The following is a 19779-nucleotide window of genomic DNA, read 5'->3' as shown; positions in this document are numbered from 1 at the left end:
ATTGCAGAAGTTGGAAACACTGAAACTGACAAATGCATTGGATCCATGTAGGCTCACCAAAATCTTGTTTCTTTCTCCTAAAACAGTTGAAGCGACTGGAAGTAGGTTTCCAAAATGCCATGGTTCCATCAGCATGTGCCTGTTAAATTGAGTGTGGGATTTCTATGCCTCCTTCTCGTATGGAACTTGGGTAAGTGTGAAGTGTGTCTGAAACGCCACTTTCACCGGCAATTTATTCTGAGACATGATAAAGTAATTTCCCCAGCATGTGCACTTTGATATTGCCCCGGGAACATCCAAAATGTTTTTCCCATCCACAACTCTCAAAACTGAAAGGACATGCCAACCTGCTTTCACCTAAGAGAGATACAAAATACAGGCTCAGGCCTGGTTGCCTGATTCTCCACTTCCTTAGGTAGTTAAAATGCTATCGCTGGCTGAAAGTCTGTGGTATCACCACCTAGACAGGGTGGAGTGACAACTCCCATCTGCCCGAATGGGCCATCACTGAGACATATTGGCCCCGGTGACTGTTTTACCCCAAGTCCATAAAGCATAATTTCAATATAAATCCGTTATTCCTTAAATATTACTCATGCAGGCATCTCACAATGATTGGGAATCTTGACAAGTTATGAGTACTCAGTACATATGTTATATATTCCTCTTTATGGATAAATAGATGTGTGTAAGATATATGTTTGGTGAAGTGCATTTTCAGGCCTGAGGAGAGATGTTTGCAAAGAATGAGACCTTTTGCCTAAGAACCTCTGTGTCACAGAGGTGTTAGAACTAATTAACATACCAGAGAGGCCAGCAGTTGATGGGACTCACAATGAACCATCATCTTGAGCCTGCCAGTGTAGCTCATGCCAGCTTGGTGTGATGATCTGTCCCCACTAGTGGTACCTAAACCATCTAGAGATAGATGAGCCTGTAACAGCATTGGCTTAGATGAATCTGCCTTTTCGCTCATGCAGTAGAGGCTCATACACTAAGCTTCAGAGGTCCCAGGTTTGATCCTGCCTGCCGACAGGTCATTGGTGTTACACCAGGATTAAGGTAGAGAGGTATATTGGCCTGAGAAGTTTGCTTTGATGCTGTCTGGGCCACACGATCTGCAAATAAATGAAAGACCTCATTCCCCAGCACTGCTGAGTCTACCTCTTCAACATTACAGTTCTTAAGTAGTATTTGTGTTATGGTTGTTTCTAGTGGCTCCAGCTGAGATCAGGGGCTCACTGTACTGGGCCTGGTTCAAACACAGGATAAGAGACAGTCCCTGACTTGAAAGAAAACAAAGGGTGTGTTATTATTCACATTTCACAGACAGGGAACTGAGGCACAGAGAGATTAAGTGAGTTGCCCAAGGCAATATAAGACAGTGCCAGGAATTGATTTCTGGAAGCCCAGCCCAGCACCTTAGCAGTACCACTACCCAGAATAAGCAGTAACATATCAAATAGCAGTTTGACTAACCAGCACGCTTGTAGCTGTCACAGTTTTCAGGGTGACATGTCGCATCATCCTTTGCATCTTATGGGTAATGGTGCTTGCAAACCTGGCACTCAATCTCTATAACACTTTGTGGCTCTCTTCTTCCTTTGAGTCCTGTTAAAGGAAGTTACTCCCTTGTATTAAGGGCCTGCTCCTGTACCACTGGAGTTGAAGGGTGTTATGCTATTGACTTCACTGAAAGCAGGATCAGGCCGGAGGCAGGGCGGGGCGGAGTGGGATGGAGCTGGGGGGGAGGGGCAGGGGGAGCAGGGGAGAGAAAAGCTAATATCTTAACCTTTGCATCCGACGAAGTGGTATTCACCCAAGAAAGCTCATGCTCCAATACGTCTGTTAGTCTAGGACTCTTTGCTGCTTTCTTAACTTTTGTTCCTTCAAAAGCAAGGTCACTTTAGGGTCAGATTCTTCCTTGTTGGTATGTACATGCTCTGCTGCCATTAGAAATAATGTGTGGCTCTGAATGATGGACTAGTTCGCAGTACTGTTGTCCAACCATTTCACAACCATCACAGAGAAACCCCTGGAGACTCCTGGTTGGTCATTTGAGTGGGAAAGTCATTTCTCAGATTCCACTTTCTCCATTTTACAGTTGCAGGCATGAAAGGAGAAAAGAAGAAGGAGAAGAGCGTGCCGGTGCTGGCTACTGCAGGTAAGGCCTGGTACATGGCTCCAGACGTTACTCTAATTGTGTGGGGTTACATTTGAGTCAGAAGTATGGTAACTAGCTCAGTGGGCGCTGCTTGGTGAGTGAACTTCTGTAATTTCTACTCAGGAACTGCAGCCAGGCAATCCCTTCCACAGCCACTGTTCCCTACAGCTATGCCCCTAGAAACAACCGCACCCCATTCCTGCTGCCTAACTCCCCTGAAACAGGACTCAGCAGCCATCTCCCTGTTTATCATGCAAACTGAAGACCACTCTGCTGCTGCTTCCTATGCTATCCATCTTTCCATGAGCATTCCCCTCATGTTGCTCACTCCGTCCTGCCAACTGTTGGTTCCCTCAGACACTCTCATTCTCATTGTAACATGTACCCAAACTGGAACACTGCTTCTAGTGGCTGGTGCCTTCCTGACCACAGGCTGTATTTACATTCCACAAACTATCCTGCTAACCTCTGATGGGTTCTTAGCAAGGAGGAGGAGTGGTTTGGTTTCTATAGCACATTGTGTGGCTTCTATGTCTCTTCCTTGCTCCTGGTTGCACTGTAGCTTTCCTGTTGTTCTAAATACCCAAGTTAGGTGAGTTGGGTTTTTCATTTCCACTTGTCAGAGAATGTGTTTGTAACATATTGGCTCAGAGTTGGTAAGACATTGTTATAGAATCCCCACTCCCCCCAAAACTGATTCTTTTCCTGGCTTGGTCATAGAATATCAAGGTTGGAAGGGACCTCAGGAGGTCATCTAGTCCAACCCCCTGCTCAAAGCAAGACCAGTTCCCAGACAGATTTTTGCCCCAGATGGCCTCCAAAGGATTGAACTCCTAACCCTGGGTTTAATAGGCCAATGCTCAAACCACTGAGCTATCTCCTTGCTACCCCCAATCTCATACCCTTCACCTCTGCCCTGTCCCTTGGTTTTTAATTGTCTTGTTTGAGCTAAACCAAACATTTTCTACAAAATTGTCATTTAGAAAAAAGCCCTAGCAATTTTTGATCAGAAAATCTTCTCAAATTAAAAAAATTTGACAAGGTTATTCTCCTTGGCCAATCAGGGCATCTCATTAAAATAGCTGAATCTTCATTCCAATTCTATGCAACGTGCACAGGTGGAAATTTGAGAGAAAACTTCTTCCAGATGAGTGTGGTTTATAAATGGGCACCTGCTTTCATGCCATTTTAATGAAAACGTGTGTAGCCCGCTAAGGGACTCCAGCATCCTAGGATTTTAGTGACTAACATGGCATCCACAGCAGAGCACTGAGGAACCCTGTCAAAAGTGCCTTTTAATTAGTGAATGCATATACAGTGCCCTCTCCATTTTGACTAGCACTGCCCCTGCAGTTCTCACCCAATTCTAGTATCAGCCATTGCATTGCTCTCACGGTACATTTAGCTTCTCAGAGTCACCAGACATTGTTTTCTAGCCCTAATAAGCAATTTGATGTTTTCATTTTCCCACAGATGGTAGCGTCTCACTGAATCACTTTATCCAAGCCATTTAGAGGAATATATACACAGCACATTGACAGGTTCCTAGCACTGTCAAATGTCTGATGTTCAGAAATGCTGCTTCTTTTTCAGAGCTGCCTGCCAAATCCATTGATCTGACTGCGATTAACCTGACTGAACTAGTGAACGGAATGTTAAATACAGCTCTCAAAGGTAACATTGTTGTGCTACAAAAGGATGTGAAACATTATGGACCGTCAGCTCCACATATGTTGAAATATGGAGCTAAAGGAGATAGGGGACAAAGCTGTAAAAAATACAGTATGGTATATTGCTGTATTTGGAGAGTTGCTGCAACAGTGTGTGTGTGTGTGTGTGTAATTATTAACAAGGTGTCTTTAGAATTATCTCTTTGACCCACATTTATTGTATTGCCCTTTCATTCCTCCCCCATCACCATCTATTTTTGTACTGATCTCTCTAGTTTTGTTTGCTTAAAATTAAAAATGGTGATTTAAAATTATTTCTGCTAGATCACAATGAAAACAAAATTCAAATGCACCTGTCTACAGTCTTTGTATGGTGCGCTTTAGAAATAAAATCATGGCACTGTTATATCAGGCTCAATAGCTGATCTCTGATGGGTTCTTCATGACGAGGAGGAGTTGTTTGGTTTCTATAGCACATTGTGTGGCTTCTGTCTCTTCCTCACTCCTAGTTGCACTGTATGTACTGCAGTTTTCCTGTTGTTTTAAATACCCAAGTTAGGTGAGTTGGGTTTTTCATTTCCACTTGGAGAACGTGTTTGTAACATGTTTGCAACAATAGCACAATATAAATAATCTATCAAAGTTATTAACAGACGTGCACATTTTTCTGCAGGTACCAAAAAATTCTTCTCTTTGCTGAGCATTACCTCTTACAGCTCGTTTGCCTTCCACAAAGTTTCGGTCGCCGTTTATAACAGTGGGTACCATACCATTTTATTCTACTCTCAAATGCATTTTCTTAGAAGATGAATCCAGCAAGATTTCAGTTTCCACTGTTCCTCTTCGCAGTTTCTAACCTGAAAAATGTTGACCCCAGCAAGTTCCCGATGCGATATTGCTACTGTTTAAACAACCTGACAAATGACTTAACAGGTGGGTGTAAATGCAGTGTGACTGAGCGTGGGCGGGCATTTGAGAGTGTTTAAGCCAAATTGTTTCCAATTGAGCTGCAGGTTCTCAGCCCCAGTCCTGCAACTTTCATCATGAGAGTGTCGTAGTCACATTGAAGTCAAAAGCCATGGTAAGTGGCTAGTTTGAAGCACTAGAGAGACTCAGTGAACTGAGTACCAGAAGACTGCTCCCTGCAGGCAGTCCTGGAATGGTGCTAGCAGGCAAGATGAGTTGCCACTGGTGAAAAATGCCCTGCATTTCTTCATAGGGAATGCAAGGAGAAAGGAGGGGAAGTCAACCCCATTAGATCCTCCCAGCAATAGCTGATATCTGTGGGTTCAATTTTATAGTACAATGCAGCTTCTCTAGCTGCTCTCAGCTCCCTGGAGATGTCCAGGGGTTCCTCCAGACCAAGCCTGCAGTAACCCGTCTAAGCCCAGAGTGGGGGAAGGAGGAAAAGAGGACTGGGATCTATATAGGGCAGTTTAGTGGCATGAGAAGAGCCATTGCACAAATTCCCCCCACCTCCTCTGAGCACTGTTCAAATTCCAGAATGTGTGTGAGGCCACTTCTTCCCCATTTTGTGCACTTGGCCATCTCCCAGCACTGGTGATTTGGCATCCAGCTGTTTTACAGAGTCATATGGTGCTTCCGTGCCCCTTGTTCTTGCACAAACTTGGGCATGGCTCTGGGCCGGTACAGTGTCCCAGCTGTGACATATGAAAAGGATATGCCATAATCCCAGAAGCGGTGCCAGGGTTTTTGCTGCCCTAGGCGGCAGCTCTCCTCCTCTGAGCATTCAGCGGTGGGGGTCCCTCTACTCTGCATTCTCGGGGCACTTCGGCAGCAGGTCCCGGAGTGAGTGAATCCTGCCACCCTAGGCAACTGCCTAGGGTCGCCTAGTGGAAGCGCCGACCCTGCATAATCCTGGTTATTTCTTCTGCTTTGGGGGACCAGGACCCATGTCTGCACATATGCGTGTGCAGCACCTAGCACAGTGGGATTCCTGTGCCCCACTTGGGAACTCTGGGCACTATCATAATCATGATTATTTATTGGCTATTTGTATTGTGATAGCCCATAAGAGCACCCCTCATGAACCAGGGGCACATCATGCTAGGCACGGTACCAATATCAAACAAAACTGCTCCTATGAGTCGGCAAGCAAAGTAATAAAAGGTTTGGAAGATAAAAAGACAAAAATTAGGGGAAAGGCAATAACGCTAAGAAATTTGTCTACAAATTAAAGGCCACGGGGGCTAAGCTTACATTTGTGGCCTGTATTCCTTTCTCTTGCTGATTTCCTAAGTCAAGTTACACAAGTTCACTGTAATATAAATGCCATGTACTGAAAAGCTGCTAAAATTGATACCACAGTGTTGGCTCTATAAGTGATTTTCTCTTCAGTGTAGAGGATCAGTGAAGGCCTCGGCATCACGTAAGTCTTATTTTGGGAGTTTATGTAGCACTTAAGTGGGATTTCAATGGCACATAGGCCATGTACACGTAAGAGAACGTTTCCCTGTATTCAGTATTTAACCTCTGTTATACTTCAGAGCATTCCTATTGATAAGCATTTGAGTCCCAGTTCTGCAAAGTTTGTACTTAAATCCATCTCTATTCAGCAAGGCACTTAAGCCTATGCTTAACTTCAAGCCCATTTTTGATTACCACTGAAATCAAAGGCAAAGCATGTGCCTAAAAGTGAAGCACATACATAAATGCGTTGCTGAACAGGGATGGACTACGGAACTGGGGCCTCGGATTGTAAACCTGCTCTGTTTTGTCTCCTAGATTTTACAGCTTTACTTGTAGATATTATTGGAAACTCCACCAGTTACCTCACAGAAATTTTCAAATCAACCTCCATCGTCTCAGGTGTGCATTTCTTTTCATCTTTGCCCTGTTTACTCCTGGAACATAGAAAGGGCATGTTATGAAAATATTTTTATTAAAACTCTGTTTCATAATGTAATGAATTATTGTCAGTGTCTTTGTAACATATGACCAACAATGTAAAGGGATTAATTTAGGGCTGGATTAAGGTTCCCTTAGTCAACTTTAGTATCACATTCCACAAATAGTCCTTCAAACTTCCTCCACAAGTACTCATTGACTTCAATGGGACAGGGGAGGGCAATGTTGCCTAGTGCATAGAGTGCTGAACTGAGATTCCAAAGACATGGCTTCTAGCCCCAGCTCCACCACTGACCAGCTAGGTGATCTTGAGCACGTCACTTCATCTCTGTGTGCCTCAGTTTACCCATCTGTAGACTGGTGCTTTGATATACCTTTATAGGTGCTGTGGCAGAGCTCTGACCTTGCTCCCGTGGGTCCTGTGCTTCTAGGTGGTTTTTGCTAGCCTCAGTGGCTCACTGTGACCCTCCACGTAGCCCTTCTCTCTCTAGGGCCAGGGTTACAGTCTACTGAGCCCTTTTCATCATAGGCCTGCAAGGTGGTTGGTGAGAGAACTCCCACAGTCTCTGTTCAGCCTCCTGTCCTGACAGAGGCCTGACTTCCCCTCCCAGGAGATGTTCCTGTAGTGGTGGGTTGGGGGGAACCCACGCCCGCCCTCTGCTCCAGGTTCCGGCCCAGGGACCCTAATGGTAGCAGTTGTTGGCAGCCAACCTTTCACTGCCAGAGTTGCTACATTTCCGTGGGCCACTTCCCCACAGCTCTCCTGCTTCTCCCTTCTTCACTCTTACCTTAGGGCTCCTTTAACGATGGTCTGAGGGTGTCTTCAGTAACCAGCCCTTCAGCCGCACTTCCTCGCCCCTGGCTCTTCCCTGTCTGACTGGAGTGAGCCCTTTTTATAGTATCAGCAGGGCCTTAATTAGAGACAGGTGGTCACATTAACTGAATAGCCTCACCTGACTCTTTGCAGGTTAATTAGAGTCAAGTGTTCTCATTAGCCTGGAGCAGCCCCTGCTCTGGTCAGTCAGGGAACAGAAAACTGTTAATCCAGTGGCCAGTATATTTGCCTTCTGCTATTCTGCTGTACCCAACTGACCTGCATCTATCACAGTGCATTGAGATCTACTGGTTATAAGCCCTGGATATTATTTATTATTACTATTACTATTACTACTCCTGGTGTAAGGTAGTATTCAGCTTGAGTATATGTATCAGAATCTGGCCCAAAATGTGGGACTCACTTTTCCTGAATATTTTTAGGGGATAAATATCCCTTTGAAAATTATTTGATTTGGTTATTACCCTTAAAATCCTGTCAATTGCCTTATATAACTCAGGGTCAGATTCTGATACCTTTCCTTATATCTGGGAGCAACTTACCCCACAAGGAATCCCACTGGCTTTAGAGACTGCTCATCTGAGCTACTGCACATCAACTTGACTAAGGACTGCATAATGAAACCATAAATAATGTTACCTTAAAATTGCAGAATTTCCTAACTATATTGACATACAGATTAATAGAAAGACTTCAAATTCTGAGATGCAGTTAACTGGTATACTTGTAAAAACAACTGACATATTATTTGTTATTTAAAAAACTGTACATTTGGGAGTGAACCAGACTCAAGACAGGACTCTTCCAAACTAGGCTTCTCTTATACTGCAGAGTAGCTCTTAGAACTGGTTTGAAATGGGGATTTTTTTCATGGAAAATTTGGACCAAAAAGGGGAAAAAATCATATTTGGTCTCTTTTTTGGAGGAAATTTGAATATTGAAAAATTTCATCCAGAAACCAAAATACTTCAGCCGAAAACAAAAATATTTTCATTTGGAAATGCTGTCACAATGCCTCATGCGAGTTGTAGTTCAGATGTCTTATGTTCCCATTGTCCAGCATAAGGTGCACTTCCTGGTTGGATTACATCTTCCATGAGGCACCATCATCTCTCATCTTGGACTGCAGAGGCAATGCATCATGGGAGTCCCTGCTATGGTGCATCATGGGAGATGTAGTTCACAAGGAGGGGTCTAGCCCATAGAGGAGACAGGGAACATGAGGCACCTACACTATAGTTCCTACAAGACACCACAGAGGCATATTCAAATAAAAATATTTCACTTTTCAACTGAAATATCTTGCTTCTTTGAAGAAAATTGGAATTTTCTATGGACAGCAAACACTTTTGTGAAAAATTTCATTTGGTCAAAACCTGAATTTTCTGTCAAAAAACAGATTTGGATTGGGATTTTTCAACCAGCTCTAGTAGTCACCCCTATTAGGTGGATTTTGATTCTATGATTTCAACTCCTTTAAAGTACACTAATAAATAGCATTTGATCTACAATTGTTTTCCTTTCAGTGAGTCAGAGCAATGATTCAGAATGCATCTATATCTGCGTGATGGCAGGCCAAACAGGTAAAAGTAGAATTTATCCTTTCTGAGACTGTAACCCTTACACTTACAGCACTGATTAAATCAAGACTCTACTGCTTTAATCCCCATTGTTATTTCTGTGCATGTGTTTTTGCAGGCAGAAATATGTCTGACTTTTGGGAAATGATAGAGAAATCTCCTGTTATTAATTACACATTTTCCAGTAATATGTCTGCGCTCCTGGGTAAGTACATCCTGACGGAATAAATGAATAACAACATGTTTTCATGTTACCACTGCAATGAATGCAGAGATTTACTTCTCTGTTTATCCTACACATTAACCACAGGAAACTCTGTATGAGTTAAATGCAACACTGGCACATCACCAAATTTAGGGTCAGATCCTTCATCCATTAAAGGCAAAACTTCTATTGATTTCAGTGGATGAAGTGTTTGGCCCAGGGCTGGATTTACACCTTACAAGCTCCTAGGCACAGCATCTTCAGAGTCTCCTTGCCTACATGATCTTCATGTTGCACAGTTGTAGAAAGATAAGGCCTCTCTACAGTGCAGGTGCCCCTAGGCTTGTGCCTATTGTGCCTAATTAGAAATCCAGCCCCGGTCTGACCTTTATGACTTAATGCAAAACTCACTGAAGTCAATGAGGGCTTGTCTACACTACCCGCCAGATCGTATCTATACTAGATGTGATAAATCGACCACTTAACGCTCTCCTGTTGACTCCACCAGAACGAGGAGCACAAGCGGAGTCGATGGGAGAGTGTCTGCTGTCGACTTACCACAGCGAAGACACCGCGGTAAGTAGATCTAAGTACATCGACTTCAGCTACGCTATCCATGTAGCTGAAGTTGTGTCTCTTAGATCGACCCTGTGCAGTAGTGTAGACAAGCCCTGGGAGTCTTCCAATTGACTTCAGTGGGCTTTCAATCAGGCCCTTAAGTGGAGATAGGTACTGAGCATACCCACCCATAGCCCTTTGACTTCCTTGGAGATTGTAGATGTTCAAAACCTTATAGGATTTGATTCAACAGCACTACTATGACCTTGAATTTGCTCTCAGAAAGTACAAATAATTAATAGAAAATAATAAGAAGATTGATTAGATGTTCATCTAATGTTTTATCCTTTGAGTGTGCTCCTCAGTGCCTGGTGTAAGATTTAGGAAGTGTCTGTGGTTTGCTTACTGAGAGAAAAGAAGCCAGAGATATATATTTCTAATTTGGAAACAAAAGCATAGTCATTTAGGGGAAAGGTGTTACATTTACCCCAGTTGGCGATATGATGTGGAATTTGCACATCTTTGAAAGGTGGGAGATAATGGAGAGGTGTCTAGTGGATGTGTGACATGCTGGTACCAAGTTTAGGGGCAGAAAAGGAGAGTCTTTTCTTTTATCCACCACATGAGTGTGGCTTGAGAGGTAGGTGTAGTCATGACCCCATGAGCTATGTCTTCTCCAGATGTTTGCAGAGCCAGCGCTTCTATTTAGGCGACCTAGGTGGTCGCCTAGTGCACCAGGATTTGGGAGGGTGGCATTTTGCCACCCTCGGTGGCAATTCGGCGGCAGGGGGTCCTTCCGCGCTCCGGGTCTTCGGCGGCTTTTCTGCAGTGGGTCCTTCACTCGCTCCGGGACCCGCTGCCAAAGTGCCCCGAAGGCCAGGAGTGCGGAAGGACCCCCCCGCCGCAGAATTACCACCAATGACCGGAAGTGCAGAAGGGCCCCCGTCTAGGGCACCAAAAACCCTGGCGCCGCTCCTGGATGTTTGGAGGGACTAAGATGTGGATGGGAGGTGAGGGAGCTAGCATTCCATCTAGCAGTGAACTTGTCAGTCACTGCAGTCCAGTCTCTTCCTATAGAGATGAATGGATGATATTTGGTATCTAGTATAGTCTGTAAGGTTTGTAGGACACTAGTGTTCATTCCATAGATACATATCTGGGAAAGTAAATCTAGGGAAATTCCCCAAAATAACAAACACTTGTATGAAAATAGGATCTCCAGAGCTGGGAATTGTCAGTACCAAAACCACAGGACTCTACTACATTTGATTTAAAGGACTAACTCCATTAACTCTCAGCAGTAATAAGCTCTTATCTTCTATGTGAGCTAGCCACTAGAGGGGGATAAGACACCATTGCTACAGTAACACCTGTTGTGGTAACCTAAACTGCATGATAGATTGAGCTACACCTAAAATGTTGACCTCACACAGCCACTGGTGAATTGATCTTCTGCTCAATATGAACATCATAAATATTATAAGTGAAGTCAATGAGAATTTTACCTGGGGGTGCTTAAGTCCAAGAGAATTGTTTCTTCTATTTAACAAAACAGTAAAAACATATAGACCTTTGGCCCAATAGCTACTTTTCTTTCAAAGACAATGGTTGTTTCTCTTACACCAGAACTAGCTCTAAACCCGTGTATTTGATTTACATAGCCAAATGCTATCAAATTTGTTTTAGATTATGAGCATGACAGGATACAACTAACTCTAACTTTTACTAACTAAAAGATATAGACTCAATTCTTCCCAGCTTAATGACCTTACGAGAAGACCCTGACAAGATCGTGGACGAGCCCCCTGAAGACATTTGGACATTTAAAAGTATGCAAGTATCCTCAGAGCTAAATATTTAATCTCCTGGGAAGACTAGTTGAAATGCATTTATGTCTCTTATTTGGTTTGCACCAGTGTATGCTCGGTGCAGGACAAAATCTAGAGGAAAGCACAGCCTTTTCCTAAAGCACAAGATGTGTAAACTGGAGAAACATTACACATCAGGCTAATAGTGTCTGATTGGGGATCCAAAGTTCTATGCACAAAATGGCCCAAAGCTTTTTTTTAAATAATTTCATTGTTGACAGAAGAAGTGTCTTAAGGAGGGATGTGAATTAAGGAAACGTGGTTGCAGGGCATGTGAGATGGAGGAGATTGTTCAAGATGCTTCCCAAATCTCACTTATTCTCCCCATAAACCCCTCCTTTCCACCAGTCTGTCTCCTCTTTCTCTATCTAGCTTTCGAAGCTACTTACACGGCCTCCGTTACTGTAGTAGCTCAGTCTTCAATGTATTTATCCTCAAAATGCCTTATGAGGAGGGAAGAAATATTTATCCCCATTTTACTTCTCAAGTTGAGGCATGAGGTCTGTGGCAGAGGAGGGATTTGAAACACATCTGCCAAGTCCTAGGCTAGGACCCAAGCAATTGGACCATCTTTTCTCGCCCAGCAATCTCTAAATATTCATCTTTTTCCTTCTCACAGACACTTTTCTCTTTATCCCCAAACCCTTTCCCTTTCTGTGTCTCTCAAGCCTCTCACGCCAAACCATTACTGTCTTTCACATTCCTACTCTCAACTCCCTCCACCCAATTTCCCCAATCCTTCTCAAATCCCAGTTACTGCCCTCCTGCTCCCACCAAACTCATCCCTCTTCTTTTTCCCCACATGCCCGTCACATGATTCCCCCTCCTTAACCCTCACCTCTTAGCTCAGCAGTAGAGCTGGTTAGGAAACAATAGAATTATTTCCTAGGGGAAAAAACTGAAAAATAACATTTAATTTTCCTTTTTCTTTTACAATAAACAGAAAACTTTTCAGTAAAATGTTTGATTTTGAAAACTTTTTTTTCCATTCAGAAAACAGAAAATGTTGAATGAAATGAAATTGTACCATGCATCCATCTCTCTCCTGGTCTCGCTAATGAGGTTGAGTAATTGCTATTCAACGTATACTAGGTTTTACCATATGTACTGTAGACCTGACTGTTCCCCAAAGCGTTATGCTCACCATTTTCTGGATGTTTTGGCATTGGCTGTGCTGCAGTAGACATGTACATCAATGCGCAATCAGATAACAACATCCTTCCTGTCCCTTTATGGCTTTAGCGACAAGGATGCCTTCCTGGGAACAGACTGTTGCATGGAAAGGAGACAAAATCCTCTCTACAAGATTTCCCACATGGCCAAAGACTGTTGGTTTGAAAGGATCTGGATTTCCAATGCTACAGCTGCCCTTGTGGTTACAGACAGATGCTTCAAAAGGACATGGCACTACAAGGTCACCTCCTACTCCCATGGAAAGCTATGATATTTTACCCCAAATGCAGCCATCAAGTGAGTTCAGAGAATGGTCTGCTGTGATCAGATGCCTGGGAACATAAGGGGCTCTCACTTACTCAGTAGACTATGTCCTTTGCTTATACATCTTCAGTGAGGCTTAGAGGCCAAATCCTGCTCATGTGATCACTCAGTTTGTCCTCCCTGCTGGTGTAGGGAGTGCATTGGAGCAGTAGCTGTGGAGTGACTCTTCAGGCACTCTGTAGCCCGGGGAAATGATTCTTTCTTGGCCCAACTTCCTATCCTCTGTAGAGCTACTCAGGGGCTTTGTGCTAGAAGGAGAAGGTGGGCTTAGCAGGATGGGGAAGGGAGAGAAAAACAGCTCCTGTTAGAGCCAGCCATGGATTTTCTGTGGCCCCAATCTACTGAAATGTTACTTCCTGAGGAAAAGCATCAAGCTTGAGCTCACTGTCATCTTGAGAAAACAGGCCTGAAAATCAAGAAATTACATCAGCCCCCACCTATCCCTGTCATTTGCAGGGAGCAGTGTCCTAGGGGTGCAAAGAACAATAGAAACTCTTCTTCTGACCCTCCAGACATTAAACACCCCAGCCTCTACCTGAAAATCTGAGCATGAGAAGGGAAGAGAAGCGACTCAGGTTTATGGTAACTCAAAAGGCCAAACGAGAACTAGTGTGTGCATTTAAGGGCACAGCTTGCCCACCCAGAGATTAAAGCTCCCACAAACATCAGCAGCATCCAGCACATGTAGCTTTTTGCTTCCATACGTGTCAAAGTTGAAAAATTTAAAGTCAGATGAGGAAAGAGTTTGGGCCATGATTTTCAAAAGCAACAAGTGATTTTTCATGGAGATGGTTCGATTTCGATTAAATTGTGGCAGAATTGGCACACACATCCCTGGTTTCCTGCCAGTTTTCCCTTCCTGCTCTTTGGCAGCCCACCCAGGGGTCTAATAGGGAACTGAGAGCCTGGAAGCCGTGGTTCCTAAGCACTGTGGCTCCCAGCCCAATTGGGGACAGAGGACTTCCAAGATCAGGCACTCTTAAGCAGCCCATCATGCAGACTCCCCATATGCCAGAGCCCCAGGGCTTCCAAGGTCCCTTGGTGGACTGCCCTGGAGCTGGGGCACTGTTCCCTTTCACAGAGACTTTCTAAACTTTGGGTTTTCATTCCAAATTGGAACAAAAACTAATTCTGAAATATGAAGTGCCTCCGCGAAATGGAATGATCTCTCTCCATGCAGCAGTCTCAAGTTGGGCACGCAAAAATCACTCAATGTTTTTGAAAATCTAGTCCAGAATTCTTTCCCATAGACATATATTATGTGACTGGTATTGAATTAGCTCTGAAATCTGGCTGGACAATTTAATATACATTCTTTGTTTCTGCAGCAGATACATCTTCACCAATGCCCTCCATCTCTGCTGAAAAAATGCAGGATTTATCAAAACTTCCTATTCTAGTGAGGAGATTTCATCATTGTAGGGGAGCTACGTAAAATTATTGGGACTGTCCTACAGCAGCTACTTACCCAGCCAAGGCCTCCAGGCTCCTGACTCTTTCTTCAGCCTTCTTCATTCCACATGAGCCACTTAGCTATCAGCCCGCTTTCTGTTTTCCTCATGCCCGGGCCTTCGGCCACGGTGCCATGTGTGCCTGGAAAGTCCTCCCTGACATGTTTCTGGCCTTTTTAATTATGCTAGGGGGGTGTATTGTAAATCCTTGTCTACCCACAACCAGTTTGTGACCTGCCAAAACCTTGAGACTAACAATATGCATGTTGAACTGCACCCTTCATCATCTCCCTATATTTTATATGCCGTCTAGTTCAAGGGGGGCAGGAGTCCTGTGTCTTTATCTGCTTATAGTACACCAAGCATGCTGTTGGCATTATACAGGTAAGAAATCATAACAATTAAAATGATATTGAAACATGTTTGGTTTTGTTCCCATAGCTGAAATGTATCCCTTCTGGACACAGCCACCTTCTCCTGAAGTAACCAAAGTATCTATCCAAACGGAGTCATGTAAGTTTATTTCTTATGTACAAGAATGAGGTTGTTTTGAGATAACCTGTAAAGAATGCTGCCTGGTACATTTATGAGAGAGGAATTAATTGATTTGTCCCTGTATGTGGGCTCATATATACACACGTATATAAACAGATGATTTATCAAATGTGTAGTTCTATGTGGTATACTGATCCTTTACTGGACCTGCCACATGTTTCTATTAAAATGCCAGGGCCTGGTATATTTTTTCTTTTCTTCATTTATTACAGATCTGCCTTCATTATTGTTGTCTACCCCTGTGTTCAAGCCTGAAGTGTTACCAAAACTGCATACAGCTTCCAGTAAGTACCTGCTCTCTGTGCAGCAAAAAATGGAGGTACAGACTATATACACTTGCTCAGATTTTCCCATGTGAAAAGGACAGATGTGCTTTAAGTATGTGATAGTATGTAATATTTTGATGTTACATATATTTAGAATCATAGAATATCAGGGTTGGAAGGGACCTCAGGATGTCATCTAGTCCAACCCCCTGTTTGTGTGCTCCCATATATAAAAGGGGCCACTTTCACTTTGGTTCCATTTGTGAGTCATGTAACTCTAATGTACAAAACATGTTACTAAAAAGGCATTCACCTATATGTTACATATGTTGGTTTTAACTTTGGGGAGAATCTGAAAACTCCCTTATCCAAAAGAAAATAGCATGCTTCAAATACTCTTACCAATAAAAGTCAATTGCTGTTGCTTTACACAAGACATGTAATCTAGAGAAAGAAAATCAAGACTGTTTACCAGTCTGGCGGTCCCTAAGCCTCAGGATGATGCCAGCCTCCTTTGGTGATGTAAATATCAGCACATCAAGGATGCCCATCAGGGGCTAGATTTTCACAAGACCTCAGCACATTAGGTGCAGATTCGGCATGTAGCTCGGGCCACAAGTATCACAATGGGCGCTGAGTACTTTTGAAAACCTGGGCCCTATTTAGATGCCTAGAAGGAGCTCTCTTGAAAAATCTAGGCCCAACTGTGGGTGTTGAACCCATGAACATCTGGCCCTGAACTCTTTTGGAAATTAGCCCCAAGTCATCTAGTCCAGAGTTGACAATTGGAAGACATGGTAGCTTCAAAGTAGACTTAGGCTAAATCTCCCTAGCAAGTCAAGTTAAAGCTTTAAACATGATTCAGTGAGCAGAAGGAAACTCCTGCTTTTAAACACAACAGCAGCCAGAAATATAGGAAATCTGATGGACGTTTGCCAGTGCTTGTCATAAGAAATAAATAAATAAATTTGGTGAGGACAGCTCTGTCCATTATACTATATGCTTAAGATAGGAAGAAACACATCTAGTGTGACTGTTGAAGTGGAAAAGTAAAAGGAACTATGGCCACATCTTGCCATCCTTTTTTTAGCACACCTCCCATTGACTTCAGTAAAAGTGTGATGCATGGGTATGACTCTTAGACTAGAAGCATAAACTCATAACAAACATAAAGACTTAGCCAACATCCCATTCTATTTCAATTAACCCACGCTCCAAACCCCATCCTGTCTTCCCACCACGCAACTATTTAGGCAGGGGTGTGTGGATCCACACTTTCCCCAAGTTCAGGAGTGAAGCTTTAGCTGAGGTTTTATCTGGTTTATTTTAGAACCAGCCCCAAGTTGAGAAATTCAGAGCTGAATCTGAGCTCTCTCAACGTTCAGGAGGTGATTAGATCGTGGGTTGTATTTCTGGCTCATTAAGGCCTTGATTCATGGAAGAAATACAGGTGATGAAGACAAGGCCAAAGGAAAGGTTATTGATAGTGTACAAAAATAATTAACGCCGCATCTTGAAGCTTCATGCCCTGTTGCAGTTCTTGTCCCTGCTGGTTCCACATTTAGGCCTCAGTGTGTATAGCACATACTTCTACTTGAGTCTCCTGGCTGCGGTGAGCCATACGGAAGCTAAGGGAAACCAACTCCAAAGATGGTTTCCCCAGCTGCAGTCAGTCACTGGCAAAACTCAAAGGGTTGTTGAGGTTTGGGCTGGAGAAGGACTCAAGCATTTAGAATAATCTTACCTTGATCCATGGGGGTGCCTCCTATGGCAGAAAAGTGAAATTTGGTGGTTTGAGGGGTTTTAATCTTGATTTTCACTTCATCTTAATTCCTTTCCTGGCTGTCACCTGGACTGGAATGTGAATACCTCATTTGAAGATTGTATGTTGATTTAGGCTAAACATTTTCAGAGCCACTTAAGCCACTAAAGTTAATGGGAATTTGGCATCCAAGTCCTACAGGCAGCTTGGAAATGTTATTTGACTCATATTTTGAAAGCAGCCTCTGAATTCAGTTCTCTAATGATACCTGTTTTTATAAAGTGACTTTCAATCTGGAGCACCCCAGAGTGCCTTTTCAAAGGGCTCACTTCAGCCACCTCTCGGGTGGAACGTGAAAGTTGTTTAACAGTGCACAGCAATGCTGCACAACAACGTAGGACGAACTGTGAAAAAGAAAAGCAGTTGTGACTGGAACAGTGGAAGGAATTTAATTAAGCAGCATGTAAATTCCCCAGTTAGAATCTAGCCAGGACCCCAGTGGTTCATTCAGAAAGTGCCATAGGATATTTGATGACCATGAACATTCAAGACCTTGATTCTACTGCTCATCATACAGCAGTGCAGCATAGTGCCCCCAGACTGCTGCTAGCATCACCTTTGGCTAGTCAGTAATGCAGAGAAGAGAATGTGACCTACTGAATTATTAGACCACATACCACAGCATCAAGTTCGTCTTCTGACCAAATGCTGACCCCTCCCTATTTAGCTTGGTGCAATATGACCTGGTCCTGGCATGAGGTGGAATCGCTGCAGACGTTTTGCTGGTGCTTAATAGATTTTGAATGTTTTTTTTCCCCTCTTCCACTTGATTCACACTAATTTCCTGCCTAGTTACCATCAATTCCAGAAAAGTTACCTCTCTTTTCATTATTCATAGTCATTTAATTCTCATTCTTGTTTTTGAGAATAACTCATAATGACTGTCATGGACTTTCTCCCAATCAGGCAACACATCTCTCAGTCTGAAGACTCGCACCACAATGCACACATCCATCTTTACTCTCCACATGTATCTCTGCTTCCCGCTGCCCCCTGCCTACTTTCAGCTGGCCCACCCTACTCTGCTTCCTCTCTATGCCCAGTGTGGTCACCACCCCACTCTCTGACTCCCTACTAGTCTTTCTCCCGTTGGTCTCCAGCAGCTGAATACTCCTCGTTGTGACCTGCCCTGTCAGGCTGGTACTCTTTACCGTGTGCTCATCCACAGGTACCCAGTCATCCCTCTCAGCTGCTGCGGATCACTGCTCCATTCCTGAATTGCCATGGTCAAAAGCTAGGAATGATGGGCTGAGTGTACTTCCATTCTTCCCACCCCCATGTTAATATGTGAACTGTTTTTCCATGACATGAAATTCATTCATCCTGTCTGCTACTTAAAGGTGCAAATTTATCCCATGTCCTTTATATTTCAAAGCACTCAATGAGCCAGACTCTAATCTCTCCCTGTCCTGTTTTGCTCCGCTTTGTTTTTTGTTCTTCAGTTATAAACTGCTCCTGAGAAAGGAAATTCAGTGGATCCCATGAGGCTAATTCATGTGGTCAAAATGAAATAATTTCTGTGTTCCCATAGAGAAGGCGTGCTGCCAGGCATGGCGGCAGTGTTTCTGCTTTGAGCCAGACCTTTTCTGTTTCAAAGGGTGATATTAACTTCCGAGCGCTGCTGGGCCTGAAGAGTTAAAGCAGATGTTCCATGGTTCCTGATGTTAAATGTAATTTTATTGTGTGGGAGAGCAAGGTAGGGTGAAGAACAACTAACCCAGCATTCAAAAGTGAAATAATTAGTGGGAATGGGGCATCAGGCACAGGAAAGCTCACAGGTTTCTCAAAGCCACTTTCTGTAAATGGAATCCAAAGAGGCTTGCTGCAGACAGGAGTCATTCCACAGATGAAAATCCCCAGCATCCATAGGAATTGCCATAGTGCATCAGACCCATGGTCTTGTTTAACCCCCATTACCACAGTATTTGAGCACCTCACCATCATTAATGTCTTTTTCTTCAGAACGCCCTCATGCGGCAGGGCTGTGCCACTTTATAGCTGCGGCAGTGATGTGCAGAGAAGCCAACTGACTTGCTCACAGTCATACAGGAAGTCTGTGGTGAAGCCAGGCCTAGAGCTCTGGTCTCCCAACTCTGAGGCCAGCATCTCAGGCACCGAGCCTTCCTTTCTGTCTAGCCCACTAGCTTGTTTCTGACAATGACCAGCACCAGATGCTTCAGAGGAAATGGGAAGAAACCCCATAGTAGGCAGCTGTGGGTAATCTGCTCCCAATGAAGATCTCATCCTAATCCCTAATAATTAGAGATTGGTTTAAACCCTGAAGCCTGAGGTTTAATATCTCTTCCAAATTTTTTGTCAACATTCATTATTCTAACTGTGGATATTTTTGTTACTCATATGAATGATCATTCCCTGCTTGATTCTTGTTAAATTCTTGGCTTCAATGTCATCTTGTGGCATGAATTCTGCTGTCCATACA

General features: G+C 43.6%; 1 protein-coding gene across 1 annotated transcript in view; it reads left to right on the top strand.

The window, feature by feature from the left end:
- Positions 1–1515: 1515 nt before the first annotated feature.
- HHLA1 (HERV-H LTR-associating 1) overlaps positions 1516–19779 on the top strand; it is a 40728-nt gene continuing 22464 nt past the window's right edge. Inside the window, exons 1-10 of the mRNA XM_050939796.1 lie at positions 1516–1543; positions 2105–2164; positions 3758–3838; positions 4508–4591; positions 4684–4767; positions 6580–6663; positions 9064–9120; positions 9236–9322; positions 15138–15209; positions 15464–15535. Of these exons, the coding sequence (XP_050795753.1) occupies positions 1516–1543; positions 2105–2164; positions 3758–3838; positions 4508–4591; positions 4684–4767; positions 6580–6663; positions 9064–9120; positions 9236–9322; positions 15138–15209; positions 15464–15535 (709 nt within the window). The remainder of the gene's footprint in view (positions 1544–2104; positions 2165–3757; positions 3839–4507; positions 4592–4683; positions 4768–6579; positions 6664–9063; positions 9121–9235; positions 9323–15137; positions 15210–15463; positions 15536–19779) is intronic.

This window comes from Gopherus flavomarginatus, chromosome 2 (assembly GCF_025201925.1).
Source record: "Gopherus flavomarginatus isolate rGopFla2 chromosome 2, rGopFla2.mat.asm, whole genome shotgun sequence".
NCBI lineage: Eukaryota > Metazoa > Chordata > Testudines > Testudinidae > Gopherus > Gopherus flavomarginatus.
This window is presented reverse-complemented; position numbering and strand designations above follow the sequence as displayed.